Genomic DNA, 21,807 nt, shown 5'->3' on the forward strand with positions numbered 1-21,807 from the left:
CTGTTTTTATAATGCAGTTATTTTAAGAACGCTGTGTGTTTAAGACTTGAGAGTGGGAAGGACTAATTCCTAGCACTAACAATTTTTTTGCTGGTTTACATAGCAAAAAGGAAAAGACCTTCAGTATCTTTAATCTGGTTTTAAAGGAATTAAGTGAAGAAAAGACCTATACCCTGGAGTGCATACATATTCAGATGCATATACATAGGTCATTCCAATCATATCAGAAGATGCCAATGATATGTAGCAACTGCTATATATAGTTTCTAAGATCTCTTACTAAAATAAGTTATTAATTATTTGTTGTTTGTGTTTTGTTTATTTGTTTTCTAAATTTATGTGGTGGCTTTCCTCCAGAAAGTTCACGGCAGTATATATACAACTTTAAATACAGGATAGTCAATGAAAACACCAACAGGGAAGCAAATATATAAGATAAAAAATAGGGCCAAGAGGAAGGGGCCATAGGAAGGAAAGTAAACAATGTAGAATAGAAATCATATTCAATAGTATTGAGTCAGGTGCTAAAGTAATTTGATTCCAAGCTTGTTTAGGCCCAAAGCTGGCTAATATGCTGAAGCCAAAGTTCAATATCTCTTCTGAGGTGCCCTGTCACAGTGGTTTGAGGGTTAGAAACTGAAGTGTAGTCTTCCACATGTCAGCTCCTTTTTATCGTGCCCAGTTCTTCCTTTGCTCCTTATTCTTCACAATGTCCTGCTTTTAAAACTCTGGGAAGATAAAGTATTTGTTGTATCACTGTCTCCACAGTTCTTGGACCCCTCGGGCATTTTTGAATTTCACTTCATTTTGTTTTCCTAGAAGCAGAAACATGACACTTCATTCTATCTGATGTGGGCACCTGCAACGTTGGCCTTAGATGAAAGCGCTGAAGACTGATATTGCTTGCTAGTATGACAGTTTACACATTCTGCCTACTTTTGAACACATCCAGATTGCTCATGGAAAGACTTTGAAGGAAAGTGGATTTTGTAGAAAATAACTTAATTTGTATAACATGAAATCTTTGTGGCAGCTAAATACTTTTTCCAATCCTGATAAGGTAAGATGGAAATTTAGGGTGTAACCCCATGTAATAATCCCTTTAAGGACATAGATTGGCATATTTTTATCATACACTTATCTCAAAACTAGTCTGTAGTGACAGCCACTTTCAGGACCTACTCTATGGCAATACAGTGACATCTGCCCTTTAAGACTATGGTGTCACATATAGTAGCTCTACCTTCAGAATTGAGTGAGGAAAATCTAGTTGATCGTCCTAACCGACAGCTTAGTGTGGTGTGCCACACTCAGCATGGGCTGTACTTGTCGACTGTCATGTGTAATATAGCAGGAGGAGACATTTCCATGGCTCATCACTGAGGTCTGCAGCCACCTGCTGAAGGCCAGCTAGTTTTTTACTTTAAGCAGTTTGTATCCTCTTAGTAATTATGCCTGCCCTACCTACATTCAACTGGGTCACTTAATTATATGGAGAGCATTTGGGGGTCTCCAAGGCAGGTTCCAGCATATCCATACCCTGAACAAATAAGTATCACTTCATGATTTCCTCTTTGAAATGTGGTTCTAGGGGGGTAAGGCCCATTTCCCCTGCTTCCATTGCTTCATGTCCCAGAGCTCTTCTATTTGACCTTCTAAGACTTAGGAGATGGGTCCATGAAGAACTATAATTGCTTTAAAAATTATTAATTTAACATACTAGAGCTTCTATGCCCTTTAAATATAATATTATTGCCTCCTTCAAAGCAAGTGCTTTGGTAGGTCATTTCTTGATTTCACTGATGCTGCCAGTCTTCAAAACACTTTTCTAGGTGTTCTTTGGGAAAAGCCTTGAAGGCATATGGCCAATACCTGCAGCCTGCAAGTTGTATTTTCTCAGCCAGTTGGTCTTCAGTGGTGTAGGCTGAAGATTATAGTGAGAAGACCCTGAGAGTTTAGGAAACATGAGCCAGGTGATTGGTGCACATTGGGAAGAATACAGTTTTTAGAATGATACAGATAGAGGTTGTAATTCTAGTTAAGACATTGCCTGTGGTTTGGGCAGGTCATTTAACATCAAATTCTGTTACCTTATGTGTAAGATGGGGATACTGATACTTCTACAGGGTTGTTTTGAAGACGTGTTCTGGCATGTAGGCGCTGCATAAAATAGAGCTGTTGTTGGTGTTATCACATCAGTAGAGTGTGGTTGAGTAGGCCAGGTAACTGTCCAGGGCAAGGATGAGGAGGTATAGGCCATTCTTCCTGTAAAGGTAAACTGTCCTTTTGGGAAATATATGTAATTCTTTTGGAACCAAACCGTTGAATGGGGGTGGCTGATCAAGTAGGTTCAATACTATTGTACTTGGGATCCATTTGGGGTTCCTGTGATACTTAAACTGTCTTTAAATGGGATTCCCAAGGAGGAGTTTCAGAAATATTTTAATTGATGTCAGAATCATGGCTAGACACAGCATGATTTGATTAGGGCTGTCTACATAACAAGGTTTTGATAGATATTTACAAATTTGGAATCTGTCATTACTTTTTATTCATCCCTCAGAGAGCATATTAGATAGGTAGACAATTCATTGAAACAAGGCTGCTGGACAGGATGAGCCTCCTGGTGTTTTTCCTGATAAGACAGGTAGTCAGTCTGCTTTAGTGATACCAGCGCCACTTCATCAGAACGCCTCTGACCTACACAAACAAAACAGACCCAAAATATTTTCATCCAATTACTCTGACCCAGAAGAGTTATTTCTGGTAGTTGGTAACTGACCATCAAAGAAAAAAAAAAAAAAAAAAAAAAAAAGGCCTCCTGAGACTTGGAGTTTGAAGGAAAGGGAGAGGTCTGTTAGGGAAGCCTGTTTATTGGGAACCTCGTGTCATGGCCCTGCTCTTAGACCCCTCCAGCTTCCTTAGTATTGTGACCATTGCGGTTATAATGGTGTTTTTTCTTCCCTGCAGGCCACAGAAAATGGCTAGGAGGTGCCACTTCTTTACTACTACTGGCCCCAGTTCTTTCCACAGGGTATGACCTTTTGGGGGCTCCTTTAAAAGTAATTCAGCTTGCCCTGGCTGGGTAGCTCAGTTGGTTAGAGCATCACCCCAATAAGTCAAGGTTGCAGGTTTGATCCCTGACCATGGCATAGACAAGATTCAACCAATGAATGCAAAAATAATGTGGAACAATAAATTGATATCTCTCTCTCTCTCAAAATTTTTTAAACATTAAAAAAAAAATAGAAGTAGGTCAGCTCTCCCATTTTTTTGCCCTTTCCTTCTATACTTAAGCAAGTGAAAAATATTGCTTGAGTTTCTTCTATGGTTTTTACTGATAGAAATATAGCCAAGGAGTTGGGGGTTGACAAAAAGCATACAGAGGCCAATTTTAGTTACATGGCAATCATAAAATGCGTCAGACAGAGTAGAGGGTTTCAGGCCACAACTTTGAGGGATTTCTGCTCCAGGATATTATTAGCTTTCTCTTATCTGAGCCTCAGTCTCTCCTTATGTACAGTGGAGTTATCAATTTCTACCTTAAAGGCTTGTTGAGAGGATTCAGAGAGATTGTGAAATGTAGGGTACAGTGCCTGGAAAGGCCCTCAAGAAATGGTAGCTATGATTGTTGTTATTCAATGAAGCAAGCCTAGGAAAACAGCCATTGAAATGCTTTCCTGGGAGATAGATGGAGTTAGGCCTGATTTTAGCTCCCTTCAATGATCCATTTTTTTTCATTCTTCAGAAACCCAGCTTCACCCACTTCCTCTCACTTTTATCTTATTTCTCTCTCCTGCAAAAACATAAAAATTCCCATCCCTAGTTCTGGTTGGTGCAAAAGGTGGGCATTTAGGTCTACTGGGAATCAAGTGAGAGTTATTTGTATCTAAGGTTATGTACTGGCTGGCCTTCCTCCTTTAAATATCTTGTTTTATACGGAAGAGTTTCAACAGTTCTTCCTAGGACTTCTTCCTAGTGATTAATCCAGTCTTCCAAAATTACATTGGAAACCAGAATGGGTCTAGAGCAGGCAAATCTGGTTGATCTATGTGCTAAAGTCCTCTCTATTACTCTTGGGTTAACCTTTGTGGAAAAGGAGAGAGGTCATTAAAATCAGTCGTGATTTCCCAATTTCTCAAGCCAGTGAGTTTTATTCTTTTATGTGAGTTTTGTTTTGATCATTGGGTTTGTCACCTTTATAAGGAAGCTTTATTTCCCCATGAAGGAAAATTTATTTTAATTTGTTGTCCCAGGGTCACAAGAGCTTCCTACTTTTTGCCCCCCTTTGTCTTACTGATCCACATGTCAGATGGATTTTAAACCACCCTGGTTTCAACCACTCATCTGCCCATTTTGTCCCCCCTTCTTGCTTCAGGGGACAGCTTCAGGAACAGAGCTGTGCAATGGAAGCCAGAGTAAGCCATTCTCACCTGAGATTGGGTTATACCAGCTTTGGGTTGGAGGGATGTGTAGGGGGTGGTGCTACACAAGAACTCAGGCTGAGGGAGGACTAAAATAAGGACCACCCTAGAAGGGGCCAGGAAAAGTGCTTTGGGGCTGGCTTTCTTTTCCCCTCTTATTCTTAACTAAGTGACATCTCTTTTGGGGAACCTACATCTTCCTGCTGCATGCCCTAGTCTGGGTTAAGGACCCCTCAGCATGGAGGTGTCCTTCTAGCATATCACCTATTACCCTGTGTTACATGTCTGTCTCTATTATTCCACTTGCTCCTTCAAGACAAGAACTGTGTCTTCTATCTAAATTTACTCATAGTTAGTTTACCCGGCAGAGAGTGGACTCTCCATACATGTTTATTGAATTCAATTGAAGAACCAACAAACACACTTGTTAGTAACAAACTGAATACCAGATCTAGCTTCCCCATGGTATGTCTGTGTACCTTTGGGCAGGTTACATAAACTGTGTTCTGTTTTCTCCTGCAAAATGGTGAAAATAATGCCTCCTCTGCCTACCTCATAGGGTTGTTGTCAGTCTCCAATAAGAAAAAGGAATATGAAATATCTTTGAAAATCTAAAGCACCCCTCTATTTACTAGGTATTACTGTAGAAAAGTCAGTCAGATATGGAGGGAAGTTCTACCCTGAATAAATGTTGGCTAATTAACACAGCATTACTATACTCTCTCTACAAACACAGATCCTTTGGCAGCTTCTTGAGTGTATATCTCTCTGTGCATCTCTCCAGAAACATTACATTTTTTAACTTTATTTTATTGTTGAGGAATTATTACTTTTTAATTTCTTTAAGTAAATCCGCCTACCCCCACAAATTATACTTCAAACAAGTTTGGTCCATGCTGCTTAATAAACCAATTGGCCCTGGATATGGAAATATATTGAGACATATGGAGCATCTGTTTAAATTAATGAAAAGTCTGAGTGACAGAGCATTTTAAAATAAATGAAGTTTTATTACCTTTTAAAATATATTTTATTGATTATGCTATTACAGTTGTCCCAATTTTTTCCTTTGCCCCCCTCTTCCTGGTACCTCCTTCCCTCCAGAAATCCCCCCTTAGTTCATGTCCATGGGTCATACATATAAGTTCTTTGACTTCACCCTTTCCTATATTATTCTTAACTTCCCCCTGTCTATTTTGTATGAACCAATTATGCTTCTTAATCCCTGCACCATTTCCCCCATTCTCTACTTTCCCTCTCCCCACTGACAACACTGCAAATGATCTCCATATCTATGATTCTGTTCCTGTTCTGGTTGTTTGCTTAGTTGGCTTTTTAGATTCAGTTATTGATAACTGTGAATTTATTGCCATTTTAATATTCATAGTTTTGGTCTTCATTTTCTTAAATAAGTCCCTTTAGCATTTCATATAATAATGGCATGGTGATGATGAACTCCTTTAGCTTTACCTTGTCTGGGAAGCACTTCATCTGCCCTTCCATTCTAAATGATAGCTTTGCTGGATGGAGTTATCTTGGTTGCAGGTCCTTGTTTTTCATCACTTTGAATACATCTTGCCATTCCCTTCTAGCCTGCAGAGTATCTTTTGAAAAATCAGCTGACTGTCTCATGGGAACTCCTTTGTAGGTAACTCTCTGCTTTTCTCTTGATGCTTTTAAGATTCTTTCTTTATCTTTAACCTTTAGCATTTTAATAATGATGTGTCTTGATGTGGTCCTCTTTGGGTCCATCTTATTTGGGACTCTCTGTGCTTCCTGGACTTGTATGTCTATTTCCTTCACCAAATTTGGGAAGTTTTCCTTCATTATTTTTTCACATAAGCTTTCAATTTCTTGCTCTCCCTCTTCTCCTTCTGGCATCCCTATGATTCAGATGTTGGTATGTTTGGAGATGTCCCAGAGGCTCCTTAGCCTGTCCTTGTTTTCTTGAAATGTTTTTTCTTCTTGTGGTTCTAATTTAATGTTTTTCCTTCCTTATGTTCTAAATCATTGATTTGATTCTCAGCTTCATCCCCTGCACTCTTAGTTCCCTGTAAATTTTTTCTTTATTTCACTTAGTGTAACCTTCATTTCTGTCTGGGTCCTTTTTATGCTATTGAAGTACACAATGAGTTCCTTGAGCATCCTGATAACCAGTGTTTTGAACTCTGCATATGAAAGGTTGCTTATCTCCATTTCATTTAGTTCTCTTTCTGGAGTTTTGTTCAGTTCTTAAATTTGAGCCATATTTCTTTGTCTCCTCAATTTGGCAGCTTCCATATCTTTGTTTATGTGTATTAGGTAGAGCTGCTTTGACTCCCTGTCTTAGTAGCCTGACCTGTTGTAGAAAAGCACACCTGTAAGTGGTACGGGGCAGAGCCTTAGGGTGGGGCAATGCCTTAGGGTGGGGCAACCTGTGTCACTGCTCTTTGGGTCTGTGTGGGGGAGGGCTCACAGAGGGGACAATGCCACTGCTTGGCCTCTGGAGTTTTGCCCAAGAGGCAGCTGTCTCCCAGCATTTGCCCTGATGCCAGTCACTTCAGTTTGCCCTCGTATGCTACTGGTGCCCTTCCAGCTGCTTTCCTGGTGCTATAGCCCAGAGGGAGTGAGTCTGCATAAGTCCTAAGCCTATTGTGGGCCCTTTAAGAGGAGACTCCTGAGAATCCCACAGTTTCTTCTGCTGCCCCAACCCACACTGATTTTTGCAGCTAGAAATTATGGGGACTTATCTTCCTGGCTCTGGAACCCTGGGCTTGGTGGTCTGGTCTGGGGCTGGAGTCCCTTGCTCCTGGGATATCTCTCTGGATTTTTATCCACCACACATGGTTGTGGGACCGCCTGTTGTGCATTCCATGCCATGCCATCAGTGCCTCTCCACGACTTCACCTCTCCTACCTGTCTGGATGAATGTGGCTTCTTCAATCCTTGGTTGTTGGACTTCCATACAGCTCAATTTTCTGATGATTCTGGGTGATATTTGTTTTGTAGTCTAGTAATTTTCAGTGTGGTTGTGTGAGGAGGCAAGCTGTGTTTACCTATGCCTCCATCTTCAACTTCTTCAATTTATTAAAGTTGTGTGACTCCAAGTTCATATGTTACCTCCTCACATTTCAACTCCCTGAAACATGTTAATAGAGTTCTCAAGGAATTCCATCCAGTCACGTATTACTGTTTGAAGTTTAAATGCTGAAAGTCAAGTTTTATTTCTTTTAAACATACATAATAACAGTGTTGGAAAAAGAACTTGGAGAAAGACAGCATCAGAGAATTAAAGCAAACAAATAAGAATCATTGATAATGAGGGTATTGCTGTGTGAATATCCTGCTAGAAACTAGCATCCTCAACATGGTCAGCATTCCCCTAGAGAAACCCATTTATTAAAGAAACTTCTTTCTTCGTAGACATGAACAGAGTCCCATTAAAAATCCCTGTAACATGGCTTCTGGATAAGCAGAAGCTTTTCCAAACCCCAGTGGATGACAACTAGGCAACAGTGTTCTGAGCTCTGGTTATGACAGATAGTAATACCAAACAACAAATACCCTCTGGCTCCTACAGTGATCAACTAGTCCCAGTTTGCCAAAGACTTTTGAGTTTGGGCACAGAAAGTGCCAAGGTCTGGGACACCTTTCTGTCACAGAGATGGTTGGTCACCTACTGGCACTTATGCCTCTAGCAGCTCCTAAATACATAGAAGAAGTACATTTGTAGGGGATTTACATGGGAAGGATAAAGAATTGCTGGTTTTTCTGTCTTTACTACTTAACTTTGTCCATCTCTGAAGCAAGTCTTCCATTCAATCTCCTCTGCACATGTGGCTCTTATAATAAAGCCATTGCCTGTGTATCCCCTGTGGATCTTTGAAGCTTATTCAAGAAGAGACCCCTTTAGCTCTAAATGGGAGTCTAGCCTGGGTCCTAGCTCTCCCATGGACTGGTTGTGTGATATTGGGCAAGTCACTGTCCTTCAGCCTTTTATTTTAAAAATGAGTTGTACAAAATGACCTCTAAAGTTCTCTCCAGGTCTAACCATCTATGAGATCCTATGACAAGGATATTTGAGGGTAAGGGAGTCTGAAAGGAGGGGGAATTCCATACAGGTGCCTTGGTGACTTTGAATTTCTAGTTCTTTCCCTGATGCCTTCCTAAACAGATCAAAGTGAAAGTGAAAGGAGCCCCAGGTTATAATCATTCTCATTAAGACAGTAGTGAGTTCTTTCTTTCTTTTAAAAAATTATTTATTTATTTTTTATAACAATTCCACCCTCTCAGACTTAAGACCCTTTATAATCTTATAAAGGACAATGGGCGAAGGTCTGGAGCTCCTCTAGCTGCTTCAAGCTGGACGTAGTTGTCATCCTACCTACCCTTGGGTCCAGAAATCCCTAATAAGAGTGGGAGTGTGGAGGGGAGGGTGGTCTTCCCTCTTGGGGAAGTATCTTGCAGATGTGAGTTCTTTCTTTACTTGACTTCTCCAGGTATCTTTGGGGCTACAGAGGAGCAGGTGGGTTGGGTGTTTGAAATGTTGTCAAGAGTTGTTTTCAGTTTTAGATATTGGAGAGTTTGGGATGAAATTCACATAATTAAACCTTCAAGAAAATGTCTCCCCCATAGCACCGCATAACCCTGATGGGCTCCTGAGCAAAATAAATGGAATTCAGTATCTATTGCTCCAAATAATATTTGACACAACCAGCCAGAATGAAAATTAGAAGTCCTCTAACCACAGAAATATATCAGTAAGGGGAGATGTACATCTAGAGAAGTGCCAAGGGCTGAAGGCAGCTAAGAGAAGAGAAATACAAAGTGGCTGAAACAACCAAAGTAAGTGAGACAATGTTCACTCTTTCCGAAGACCTTCCAGGCTAAGGGTAATTTTTGACCTAGTTGTCCTCATGTGTATTGCTGTGAGCTTTTAAGTATTTATGTAGCAGTTTATATTTTACCAAGTGCTTTACAATCACTTTTATTTGGCTTAGTAAAGTTTTCCTGGAATCCCATCTACTTTATGATCAGGAGAGTCCCTTCTTGTTTGTTTAGCACCTCCATGCACACAGCCTCACACAATAGGCCACTTGTTCCAGCAGGACAGCAGGTGCAAGGGGTTGAAGAGCCGAGAGCACCTGCAGCTACTGGGCAATTGGAGTAGGGTGGTTTACACTTCAGTTCACCTTTTCTTCCCTCTGTTATTTACTTTTATTTCATTGCTGGCAGCTAGAGAGCGACAGTGCCAGGCTTGGACCTGCCAAAGTCAGAGCTATTCTGATAGACACTGGCAGTGGTAGGCACTTTCCCCTGTGTCTCTCTGCCAGCTACTCTGCCCATGTCCACAATCACCACTGTCTTTCACCAGGCTGACTTGCCAAGTGTCTTTCCTTCTGCTACCTCAGGGCTCTGGCTGTAACCTGGATTCTGGGACTCCAGGAATGATTTTAGGAGAAGATGGCAGAAGTAGCATTCTACTTTTTGCAGACAAGACCTTTCAGTGTTCTTGGGCAAGTCTAATATTGAGTCACCTTATTCTTGCTAGCCCCTTCTCCCTCCCATCAGCCACAACAGCACTCTATGCCAGTGCTCTGAGTGTTGTGATGTATGATGGTGTGTGTGCAGATGAGTCCTGAAGTAGTAGGGCTGCATACTTTGACTCTCAGGTTTGCAAGGGAATCCAACACAGTCACTAAGTGAAGATTTCATTTTCTGAGAAGCAGATTTGCCAAAACCAAACCAGGATCTGGTCCATGAAGTCCAAAGTAAAGATGATAGCGTGCCAGAACATTGGAAAATTTCAGACCTCCAACTACCAGGGTTCTGTGACTGAGCACGGGGCTATATAGATAATTGATTGGTAAATATTGAATAGAGAGCATTTGCATTATTCCTGATGGAAGAGAGCAAATTCTTTCTCTGACCCTCCTAAAACTAAGAACCTTCACGATTAGTTTTGAAGCCCTCTCCAAGTTATTTTGTGGATCATAGTAAGTATAACACCTATGTCAGAAGATTTGTTCTCACAACAGTAAAATCTCATCTAATAGACCCAGAAGTGGATCGAAGTTTATACTATTAGAAAAGGGTTGGTTTGTGCCATGGCTGGGTAGCTCAGTTTGTTAGAGCATTGCTTGGTAGGCTGAGAATGTGGGTTTGACCCCCAATCAGGGCACATATGCAAGAATCAGCCAATGAATGCATAAACAAGTGGAAAAACAAATTGATGTTTTGCTCACTCAGTCTCTCTCCCCTTTGCTCTCTCTCTAAAAATTAATAAATAAAAATTTAAAATAATAATAACAAAGTAAAGGGTTTGTGATGCAAATCAATATAACTAGTAGGTTTTTATGTTGGGTAGGCTCAGTGTGGGAACCCAGGGATTGGTCCATGGGGATGGCACAGGGACTGGAAGGAGTGGGGCTTGGGCTGTGGGAGCTCACCTGTCTGGCTGGCCCAACTAAATAATGATATTCACTGGGGCATAGGGAAGGAACCCTACCATTTTGTAGGTAAGCATTGGTTTCCAAAGTGGTGCAATCTAATGGGTGGAATACAGTGGCAGGTGTTCCTGCCAGGGCCAAGACAAAAGTCTAATGGAAAACAAGCCCTCAGTCAGTGGTTGCAGATTTGAGGGAAATGGCCCCAGGGGCAACAGGCTGACAAGAGCTGAATAGAATAGATCAGAGCCTCCACAACCTAAGCTGAGCTTTGGGTAAGTTGTTCAGTCTCAGTTCAGTTCACCAGCCATTGATTGACTTGCCTACTGTATGCCAGGCACTTGGTAGAGCAGAGGACTGACCAGCAGACAGATACAAACAAGGAATCCAAGACAGAGCTCAGGTCATATAGCTTTGGGGAAATACAGCTGGCAAGTGGACACCATACCTCAACCTCTGAGGTTCACTCCAAAAACATGAAATACTGGCTTCAAGTACCAAGACAAATTCCAGAGGTTGGAACCTGACAGGCTAGGCAGCTAAGCCGTCACTTTCCTGACTTTGGCACCATTGGCTCAGGATATGGAATTTGAGGTCTGCAAGTGAATGTGGCTAAGGCAAGAGGAGTGTCAGAGGACAGTGGCAGGAATTTTGAGCTTTTTCTTAAAAAGTATTTCAGCAATCCTTATTTATATGAAAAGAGTTTGTCCTTCCCTCATGCTCTTTGGTGGCTCATTATAAGGTTCAATAGGATATCCAAAGCAATATTTTAGGAGAGTTTTCTTTGTGTTGCCATATACATTTGGAATGAAGCACAAGAAAAAAACCAGCAAGTTGAACTTTTCCCTAACTCAGACTTACCTCTCAGACTAGTCTTGAGTCACTGAGGTGTGATCATAGGTAGACTTTGGGAGTCCTACTTTTCATTTTGAAGATCACATCATTAAAGTGTTGTGGACCCTGCTGGTACCCAAAGCAAACAAAGCCGTGTTCTGAAGAGAGAGATTTGAAAAAGTGTGTAGATATTTTCAAGAGCCATGTAATTCATTACTTGTGACAGTTACACAAAGTAGAAGTAGAATATTTTCTATCATTGAGAGGACGAATATTGAATGTGGGAGGAGGAGAGAATGAAATACGCTTTTGACACCCAGCATTGGCCACCTAGGATACTTAACTGTCTGTCCTGGATGACAAGTGAACTATTTGTTCTTCCGTGGACTAAAATTCATTTTGAACCATTTGAAGTCCTATCTGCTAAGTTCCCTCCTCAGGTGTCCTGTCACCTGGAAGCTTTGTGAGGACATCTGTGCCAAAGATTTCCTTATAGTCAGGCTTACACGCTCAGTGCTGCCTACTCACATCATTGCTCAATCAGAAAACCAAAGAAAACTCTGGTACTTTGTTTGGCTTTGTAATTTTCCCTAACTCTAAATTCTTCCTTCCTGTGTCAGGAAATTCTTTTCAAATAACATTTATTGAACATTTACTGCATGTCAGACACTACGTTGGGTGCTTTCACATAATGAGTGTAACAGCCCTGAGATAAATGGGCTGAGCACTGTTCCAACTAAGTGCATTGCCTATGGTATCTTAATTTACTAACATGCATTGTATCAACTAATCCTCAAACCAGGGCAGGTGGCATCACCCCATTTTACAGATGAGGAAACCCAAGCACAGCAGGATTTAGTTTCTTTTCAAAATTCACAGAGAAAGTGGTAGAACCAGCTTTTGAACCTCAGACTTGACTCCAAGGGCACTGTGCTCTTTCCACCACATGACTCAGCCTTTCTAAAATGCCTTATGTACTTGGCGTCTTGGTAAACTGTGAATACCAAACTGAATTTCACCTCTTAAAAATTTAATTGTTGACCATTATTTTGAATACCAGTTGCTTTTGTACAATGCTCTCATATGTTGTTGAGGTATGTGGCCTATTTTCTGACCCCTTCTTTTTGGCGCCTCAATTTGAAGGTAGTTATAGCTCCATTCATGTTCTACCAGCACTGATGCCAATAATAACTTGAGTGGCTACTGCTTGGTCTCTCTGGGGCCTAATTTGCCCATCTGTAAGAGGAGGGCATTGGACTGATTTCAAGGGTCCTTTCCAAGTCTGAAATTTTCATGGGTTAAAAATATAACAACAACAAAAAAGAATTTATAAACAGGTAAAGATCACTTCCTTTTGGTTGAACTCCAGTGGGAAAAGAAAACATCTGGTTTACTGGGTTAGAAGGAGTTGGTAGGTGAATTTGGGCTGATTATTAAGTCCCCATTACATACGGTGCTCTGTTACACCCCTCTCTTCTCAATTATTGAGCTTTTGAGTTGACTATTTTTTTCTGTTACTGTAAGATTTAAACTGGTTAAGAGTTCTCTTCTCATTGGTATGTTCTCCTCATGGATACCCCTCAGAAACCCTTCTCCAGCCCTGTCTATCCTGGCCTAGTATCCTGACTGCCCATGGTCAGGGCTCAAAGCCCAGGAGCCAGTTCTTACCAGTGTTGCCACACATACTATGTTTTTCACAAGAATCCCTTTGCTTCCTTATGTACTTTTCTGTCTCCTTGCCTCCAGGCTCCTCTGCAGAGCTTGCTTCTTCAGACAAACATTCAGGTGATCTCATCTCAGGCATTTTCGCTTTACCTTCCCTTCTCTGTTGGGGGCTGCTCCCCACAACCAGACTCCTCCCCCTAAGGCAGTGATACCAACTTCTCAAGCTTTCCTCACCATCTGAAAAATAGTCTTTGCTTCTCCAGATTTAAATGACTTCTTGATTACATTTCAAGAGCAATCTTTTAGTCCCCCCTCACAGTGAGGTTTGAAAATGGGCTCAAAAACTGATTCTAATAGTTATTCCCTTATATAGCTAATGTCCACTTAAGGAGATTTCATTGGTTTACATATCCCTGGTTTCTTCTCTAGCTTTTGCTCCCTTTCTGTTGAAATCTACGTGTAATTTCTGAAAGTCTATTGTTTGAGAACAGAGGTATTTCTTAGAGTATGGTGGATGTATTTGCTTCTAGTACTCCTGTGACTGACATTTGCTTGGGAGGGGTACTGCTGTGCTGACAATTATGAAAAAATTTCTTCCAATATGTGCGTAAATAAGAAACAAATTGTTGCTGTCTTTATTCAGAGCATTTGCAATACAGCTTTTTTCACCTTCGCTTTATTTTTCTGTTCATTTATGTAAATTAAGACTGTTTTAGACAGAACGGGGACTTCTTAGGCCTCTTAATAAGATGGCTTTTCTACTCTGTGTTCTAGTTTGCTTTTAAAGCTATTTATGCTCTTAATATTATTCTCTTTTCCACAGTGATTATTGCAGCCAGACTACTTTCCAGGGAAACAGTCTGATAAATCACAGTTTGGGTTAGGAGCTACCTGCAATACTGCAATTTTTCCATTAGATGGCGCTCTGAGAATGTGAGATCTAAAACTTATTTGTGGCTATCTATAACCACCAGCAAATGAAACTTCTGTGAAATTAAATATTTGATGGGGTGTAGGGGTATTAGTCCTTCTAAAGTTTGCTTTCAAATTTCTCCACCCTTCTAATGCCTAATGGAAGAAGGAAAGTGAATTGTCTAGCAACTTTGCTGTTCTAAGTCATTACTAGTTGTGTTCAAAATCAGCTAAGTCATTACTAGTTGTGTTCAAAATCAGCAATGTGCATTTAAGGAACCTTTTAAAGAGAGGAATTTCTTCTAAATGTGGGAGCTGTGACACAAACTACTTGTGTTGTTAAGGAAGTCCTTCTTTGGGTCTCCATTTTCTTCATGTACATGAGGAGTGGACCAGACAAGTTGATCTCTTGAGGGTGCTTCCATTTGGAATGGTCCACATTTGAATTTGTTGATTTCCTTCCACTACACCCTTGCTGCTTCAGCCAGCACAGAAATGGGGAGAAAAGTTCACCCACTTTACGCTCGTCTTACTCTATTCCTCTTCTACAAGTGCTGTCTTTGCTTCAACTATCTCAAGACTAGCATGCCCAGATGTCCCGTTTTAGTTTGGTTCCTTTTCTCTTTATGGTTTTGTACAGGTTTCCCCCTTCCTCTTTCCCCATGCCCAACCAATCTGCCTGAACAGAAACACGCCCACCGTTTCACTTCACAAATAGGGTTTTCTTGGTATTAGACCACTCATTTTTGTGCTAAACAGATACCAAACTGGATGGAGAAAGGAGAAAACACCATATGTAATGCTTAAAGGTGTCTCTTCTACCATCACACACAACATGTCCAGTTAAGAAAACTTTAGATTTGGGAGGTAGGAACTTCCTTCTATTCATTTTTCCTCCTGATTGCCAGAATCATTTCAAAGCTTTAGGAAAAAAGCAGTATTCTGAAGAGAGGAAAATTAATCTAATTAGAGATGAGTGTTACTAAGCAGAGAACCCATTATTAAAATCCGCCATGGCCAACAGTGCCCCCATTCCTGACACTCTGGGAAATCTGTAGTTGAGGAGAATTATGGCTGTGATGGCTCATCCACATGCAAAGCCTGTCACAAACCATGAACACCAGTGGCACAAAGGAAGCGAGTGGAAAAGAAATACTGAATTAATTAACATAAAGCTACGGAGACACCCCAAAGTGAGTCCCTCTGGGCTTGAAGCTCGGAGCATGCATGTTACATAAAATTCACCAGGGAAACATCACATATGTCACATTTCTATGGCCAAAGCGACAAAGGCATCAAGCACAATTTTCTCCTGCATTCATTTTTCTGTTGTCTTAAGAGATTTTAAATTGCTGTTGGTGTTTGTCTAGTGACATGGTGATGGTGGTGGTGGTGCTAGTGGTAGTGGGTTATTTATTTATCTAGCTTCAACACCTTATCTCCCAAGAATGCAAATATTTCACTGAAGGGCGATACCGTAGATGTCTATTTGGCAGAAGAAACTCCATACAGAGGGCTCTCCCCAAGGGCTTTTAAAGGGCAAGCCTAGGAATCTGCTGAGTAGGTAAAGAGAGATATTGCTCCAGGCACTGTCGTAGCTTGCAGATTCTCTTATACAATGGAGTAGTGTGGTGAGGACATGTCAAATATTTAGTCAGCATGAATTATTTCTCAAGAAGCAATAGTAGCATAGTAGATAAGAACAGAGGCAGCTGGAGGTACAGTCACAAAATTCAAACTCCGCCTTTGCTACTGACGAGCTGTGTGATCTTGGGAAAGAGATTTCACTTCTCTGTGCCTTAGTTTCCTGCAAAAGGCTGATAATAATAGTGTCTGTCTCAAAGGGTTGTTAGGAGGATTGAGTGAGGTAATAGATGTTTTTTTTTTTTCTCAGTAAGAGCAGTAGCACAGAGAAAGCACTCAATGCTGATAGCTATTATTATTATAAGTTCCACAGGGTGCTCTGGGTGGTAGGAAGGGGAACTAACCAGGCTTCAGACTTCAAAGAGATCACAGACTCTATGGGCTGGCACATGGAATGTACACAAAAGGAGCATGAACAACTCAGGACCATCCCCATGATACACTTAGATAAAGGGTAGTAGGTCAGGATGCATCAGAATAGTTCAGGAGGCCCTCAGTTCCCATAAGGAGAGAACTTTAGGCATATACAGGGAAGATGGGTGACAACTTGAATATGTTTTTTTGCTTCTTTTGAGAGAGGGTCCAACTCAGAAGAACGTATATTCATATTCACATCCTCTCTGATATACTGTTCATTTTAAAGTAGGCAGGTTGGAGTTACCTCATTGAAGAGTATAAGACATACAGGCTGCGTTTAACCTAATAAAGTAGAGTTTGTGGTCTGATGATTATCTATCTAAGGTTAGAAAGGAAACATTGTGTATATTGACCCAAATATGCATTCTGTCCTAAGAAATCCCCTTTAGCCTGGGATACTAGTGATGGCCAACATTACTCTTATTTAACAAGTAGAATTTCCAACAGGCCCTGTGATACTTATTCGGTTAGTCCTGTTTGTAATTTTTCTTTTGTTTTTGCTTTTACCTTTAAAAATACACTACTATATAAAATTTCACTTATTAAAAATTAAATCATTGTAAAAATAAAGATGTAAAAGATATGGAAGGACATAAAAGAAAAAATAAAACTTTCCTAACATCTCCTCCTTACTCACTGGAAGTAATTGCTATTAGTGTTTCTTTAAAATTTTTGTTGTATATTTGAACTCATAAATTATATGAGAATGATGTATGTGCAGACCTATTTTTGACCCAAATGGAATCACACCGTACATTCTTAACCATTACTTGTATCTATTACATTTCATCTTAGATTTGGTTCTATATCAACACATCTTTTAAATTCCATTCTCTATTTGTCTGGCTAAGGAGAAAAGGATAGAAAGGTGAGAAACAGAAAAGATATTGGGGTTTAGGAGGGAGGTATTGAGATGCCTAAAGGGATTGTGCGAGAACACAGAGTTTTAAAATAGTGCCACTACATTTTAGCAGCTATCAGCATCACTTGGGTCAGTACATTTAGCTACTGCTTTGTGTACTAAATAAAATAAAAGCAAATTTTAGGTTTTAGCCACAGGCTAGCTCTTCCCAAAGCTTCTGTAACCAGAAACCATGCTTAATTTACTAGAGTCCTTTGAGGATTTAAATAGCACATGGAGAGAGGGGAACAGTGTATGCTATTTCAACTTTCAAAAAGTTTGCCAAGCTTTTAAACCCAAAGCTGTTTTTAAAAAATTGAGTCACCATGGAATCGGGGAGGAGTTTTCAGTCCCGATTCCTTATCGATGGCTTGGAGATAAGAAACAAAAAATAGAGCTAAAGGGACACTCTTCTGAATGTCAGAAAATAACGTAGTAGGACTGCAAGAGATCAGCTGTGGGACTCATTCTACTTAATATTTATAAATGAGTTGGAAGAGGGAGTATAGTGCAAAATCCCTAAGTTGACAGATGTCTTTGCACTATTCCAATGAAGAAATAACCTCCAAGAGGATATTTATTTTGTAAGAGTGGGCATAAAAGTGGTCAGCAAGCTTCTATATGAACAAGTCCAAAAAAGGTCTTTAGAGACACATTCCTTAAGTTTATTTCAGCAGATTTATAATGAACCTTATCTTTTTATCTATGGATACCTTATCTGCTTCAGGAATCAGTAGGTATAAAGAAAGAGAAGATGGAGTTGGTGGTGTCATCAGAGGGAGATGATATTTAAACAGACACCATTATATGAATATAGAAAAGGAGAATAATAGCCGGTTCCCACTATCTATGTGTGTGTGTGTGTGTGTGTGTGTGTGTGTGTGTGTGTGTAATCACTTTACATTTAATACAGCCCCCAAAGGCAATTGATATTTCATGGTTGGTGATTTGTGTAGTCACTAATTTTTAAAGTTAAATAAGATGAATATGTTATGCTACCATTTTAGAAGAAATGCAATTAGATGTTCTCTTCAACTCGACTACAAAATATTTTCCTTTTCAGAGGATGACTTTTAATCATAAAAGTCAGAACTGTATTTCCTGATCTACTCTGCTACCTAATGCATGTTTCTCAAAATATGTCTTTAATATTGGCAGACACATTGTATCTTGGAAAAGAAAACCTAATATAATCAGATCAATTTGAAGTGAGATTTTCAATAATAAAGAGATAATGAAGTCTGCCCTGTCAACCTCAGTGACCTCGAGAAGCTCAAATGAGCTGAGTGATATGAAACTGTTTTTAAAGTGCAATACAAAAATGTAATAGTGTTAATTATTCATTGTACATCATAATTTGGGATTCAAAATGTAAATTGTTAAAATTCTAGGAACTTATCCTTTATAGATATCTTGCAAACGTGCAAAGATTGGTATATAAGAATGTACCCTGCAACATTGTTTATATTATCAAAATATTAGAAAAACTCAATTGTTCATTAGGAAAGGATTAGATAAATAATGACAGCCATACAGAGGAATAAAGAAATAACAACAGGCTACTTCTGGCCAAGATGGAGGCCTAGACTGACATGCTCTATCTCCCTCCACAACTAAGAAGGAATACAACTACCACAAAACCAGAAATAACTAGAAGTTCCAGAAAATAAAGCTACACGGAAGTCCAACATATGAAGTTATAAACAAGTGGTGCTCATCCGGACAGGTAGGAGGGGCGAAGCCGGGACGGAGAGATCAAGCTGTGCTGCCGATGGCAGCTACAGCAGCTGCAGTGACGAACAGCAGGACTGTGATTAGCACAGACACCCATATTTAAGGGGAGGCGAAAAGCACCAGGGGAGCACCCCCAGCTGCAGTCCAGACCCATGAGCTCACGATTCCAACACCAGGGAAGCCAGACCCCCCATTGCCTCGGACTGGGAGGCCCAGAGGGTGTGGGGACAGAGGAGGAGGCTCCCGGTGTCTCAGCAGAGAGTGAACAGCAGGAATCCATCTTGGACCCCCACACCCTATACAAAGCACCACAGTGTGGTGAGAAGGGTCGCCTGGTAGTGACAAGTGCACGGGGCTCCACCCCCTATAGCATAGGAGGTGTGACAGCCCCACCAAGGAAGCAAAGGTAAACAAACCTGTCAGGATGGCAGGGATCATGATAGAGATACCAATCACGCAGCTGACCAGAAAGCAAATACACGAATTAACGAACGAACCGATGGATAACCATTCTGAGGCTCAGTTCAGAGCTATAGTTATAAGACAGCTTACAGAAATAACAGCGGGACTTAATCAAGATGGGGAAGGAATGAAGACTAGTCCTGCTGAAATGAATGAAAACACATACAAAACTAGTGGTGAGGGAAGGAAAACCAGGGATCAAATCAACAAATCGTAACACAGGGAAGGAACAGTCAACAAGTGCAGAAAGAGGAAACAAAAAGTGAGGAAAATGAAGAGAGGCTCAGAAACCTATGGGACAACTATAAGAGAGCGAATATCCAAATTATAGGCTTGCCAGAAGGTGAAGAAGAAGAACTAGAAATTGAAAAATTATGTGAAAAAATAATGAAGCAGAACTTCCCTAACTTGGACCCAGAGAGAACCACACTAAGACACATTATAATCAAAATGTCAAAAATAAAGGATAAAGAAAAAAATCTTAAAAGCAGCATGAGAGAAGAAGAGAATTATGTACAAAGGAGTCCCAATTATACTATCAGCTGATTTCTCAAAGGAGACTCTGCAGGCAAGAAGGGACTGGCAAGAAATATTCAAAGTAATGAAAAGCAAAAACCTACAGCCACGATTACTCTATCCAGCGAAGATGTCGTGCAGAGTAGAAGGGCAGAGAAAGTGCTTCCAGGACAAAATAAAACTGAAGGAGTTCATCAGACCCAAACCACTATTATATGAGATGTTAAAGGGACTTGTTTAGAAGAAGGAGGATCAAAACTGTGAACATTAAAATGGAAACTGTATCACAACAACCAACAACAGCAGCTAGGAAACTGAAACAAAGGCAAACTAAGTAGGCAACGAGAGTGGGAAAAGAATTATAGGTATGGGGAACATTATGGGGGAGGTCGGCAGGGAGGGGTAAGGGGGTAAGGGAGGGAGATGGTACAGGAATTAAGAAGCATAGTAGGAGACACTGCAGTAGACAGGAAGAGGTTGAGAAGAACTATACGCACAACCAAGGGCATGGACTAAGGGTGGGGGACAACTGGAGGGAGGGGGGTCACTGGGTGGAGGGGAGAAGAGGGAAAAGAAATTGGGACAACTATAACAGCATAATCAATAAAACATATTTAAAAAAAACAGTAATTCTTTCTATTCTAACATGAAAATATGTACAAGATATGTATTAAGTGATAAAAAGCTGCAAATCAATATGACTAGTATGATTCCAACTTTGATTAATATTACATGTTAGTATATGCATGTGAAAAGCCTTAGAAGAATACATATCTAGCTGTTAACGATGGCACTCTCTTCAAAGGGTAAGCCAATAGGGGAACTTTTACTTAATGCTTTATTTTTGTACTGTTTGAATTGTTTCCAATGCAGATTATCATTTTTGTTAACAAAAATATAAACTTAACCTGACTACCCTATTTTAATTGAAAAAAAGTGTATAAAGTAAGGGCAAACTTTGCTGCCAATGACTTGGGAAAGCCTCCTGAAAAGAAACCCAGCTACAAGGCTTGTCAGAAATTGTGGGAGGAGCAATTGGAGAAGAAAACAGAGGTCAAGAACTTGCAAGAGTCTTTCTCCTTCAAATGAGTGCAAAGCACACTCAGAGTTAAAGCTTTTCCTGTGTGCTTCCCTGGCTAAGACCCAGGACCTCCCTTAGCATAGCTCTTATCACTCTGCATTGCAATTGACCCTTACTCTTCTGGACTATGCACTAGACTGAAAGCACAATAAAGGCTTTCTCTGCCATGTTCATTGTCATGTCCTCAGCACCTAAGGGGGAAAAAAGGATGTTGTATGAATGTTTGTTGGCTGTTAAATGAGTGTTCTCTACTATGAAGAAATGCTATCTAGCGTGGTTTACTTTTGCACTGTGTGGTCATTCCGTGGTTTAAAAGGCCAAAGCGAGCTTGAGGTCAGTTTGACCATTGGTGCCAACTACAGTCAGCTTTCGCTTTGCTTCAGACTCTCTTGTGACAAACCTTTTCTTTACCTTCACCTTTCCAGATACAGCCAAAAGGCAGCAAGGAATGGAATGAAAAATCAATTCAACCTCCATGAGCTGAAAATGAAGGGTCCTGAGCCAGTGGTCAGTCAAATTATTGACAAACTGAAGCACATTAACCAGGTATGTGGAATGATATTCAACACAAATGAAAGCAACACAAAAAGTAAGGGATGGATGGTGTCCACTGTCCAAGCTGTGCTTTTTCGTTTTTTGGACAGGCAACCATTTTTCATTTTCTACAGTTTCTCTCTGCTAAAAAGAACTTTTGGCCTTCATTTTGTGCCCCACTTCTAAGTCATAAAGATTATTTCTTAATATTACAAAAAGCTTGGAAAATGCTTTTCATGATGGCATTACTATATCCCA

General features: G+C 40.4%; 1 protein-coding gene across 1 annotated transcript in view; it reads left to right on the forward strand.

The window, feature by feature from the left end:
* Nucleotides 1-21,807, forward strand: part of GPC3 (glypican 3) — a 408,165-nt gene that overhangs the window by 289,308 nt on the left and 97,050 nt on the right. The window contains exon 6 of the mRNA XM_090263980.1: nucleotides 21,441-21,561. Coding sequence (XP_090120106.1) covers nucleotides 21,441-21,561 — 121 coding nt within the window. The remainder of the gene's footprint in view (nucleotides 1-21,440; nucleotides 21,562-21,807) is intronic.

Source organism: Furipterus horrens, unplaced genomic scaffold, assembly GCF_987537825.1.
Source record: "Furipterus horrens unplaced genomic scaffold, mFurHor1.1.pri manual_scaffold_17, whole genome shotgun sequence".
NCBI classification, from domain to species: domain Eukaryota; kingdom Metazoa; phylum Chordata; class Mammalia; order Chiroptera; family Furipteridae; genus Furipterus; species Furipterus horrens.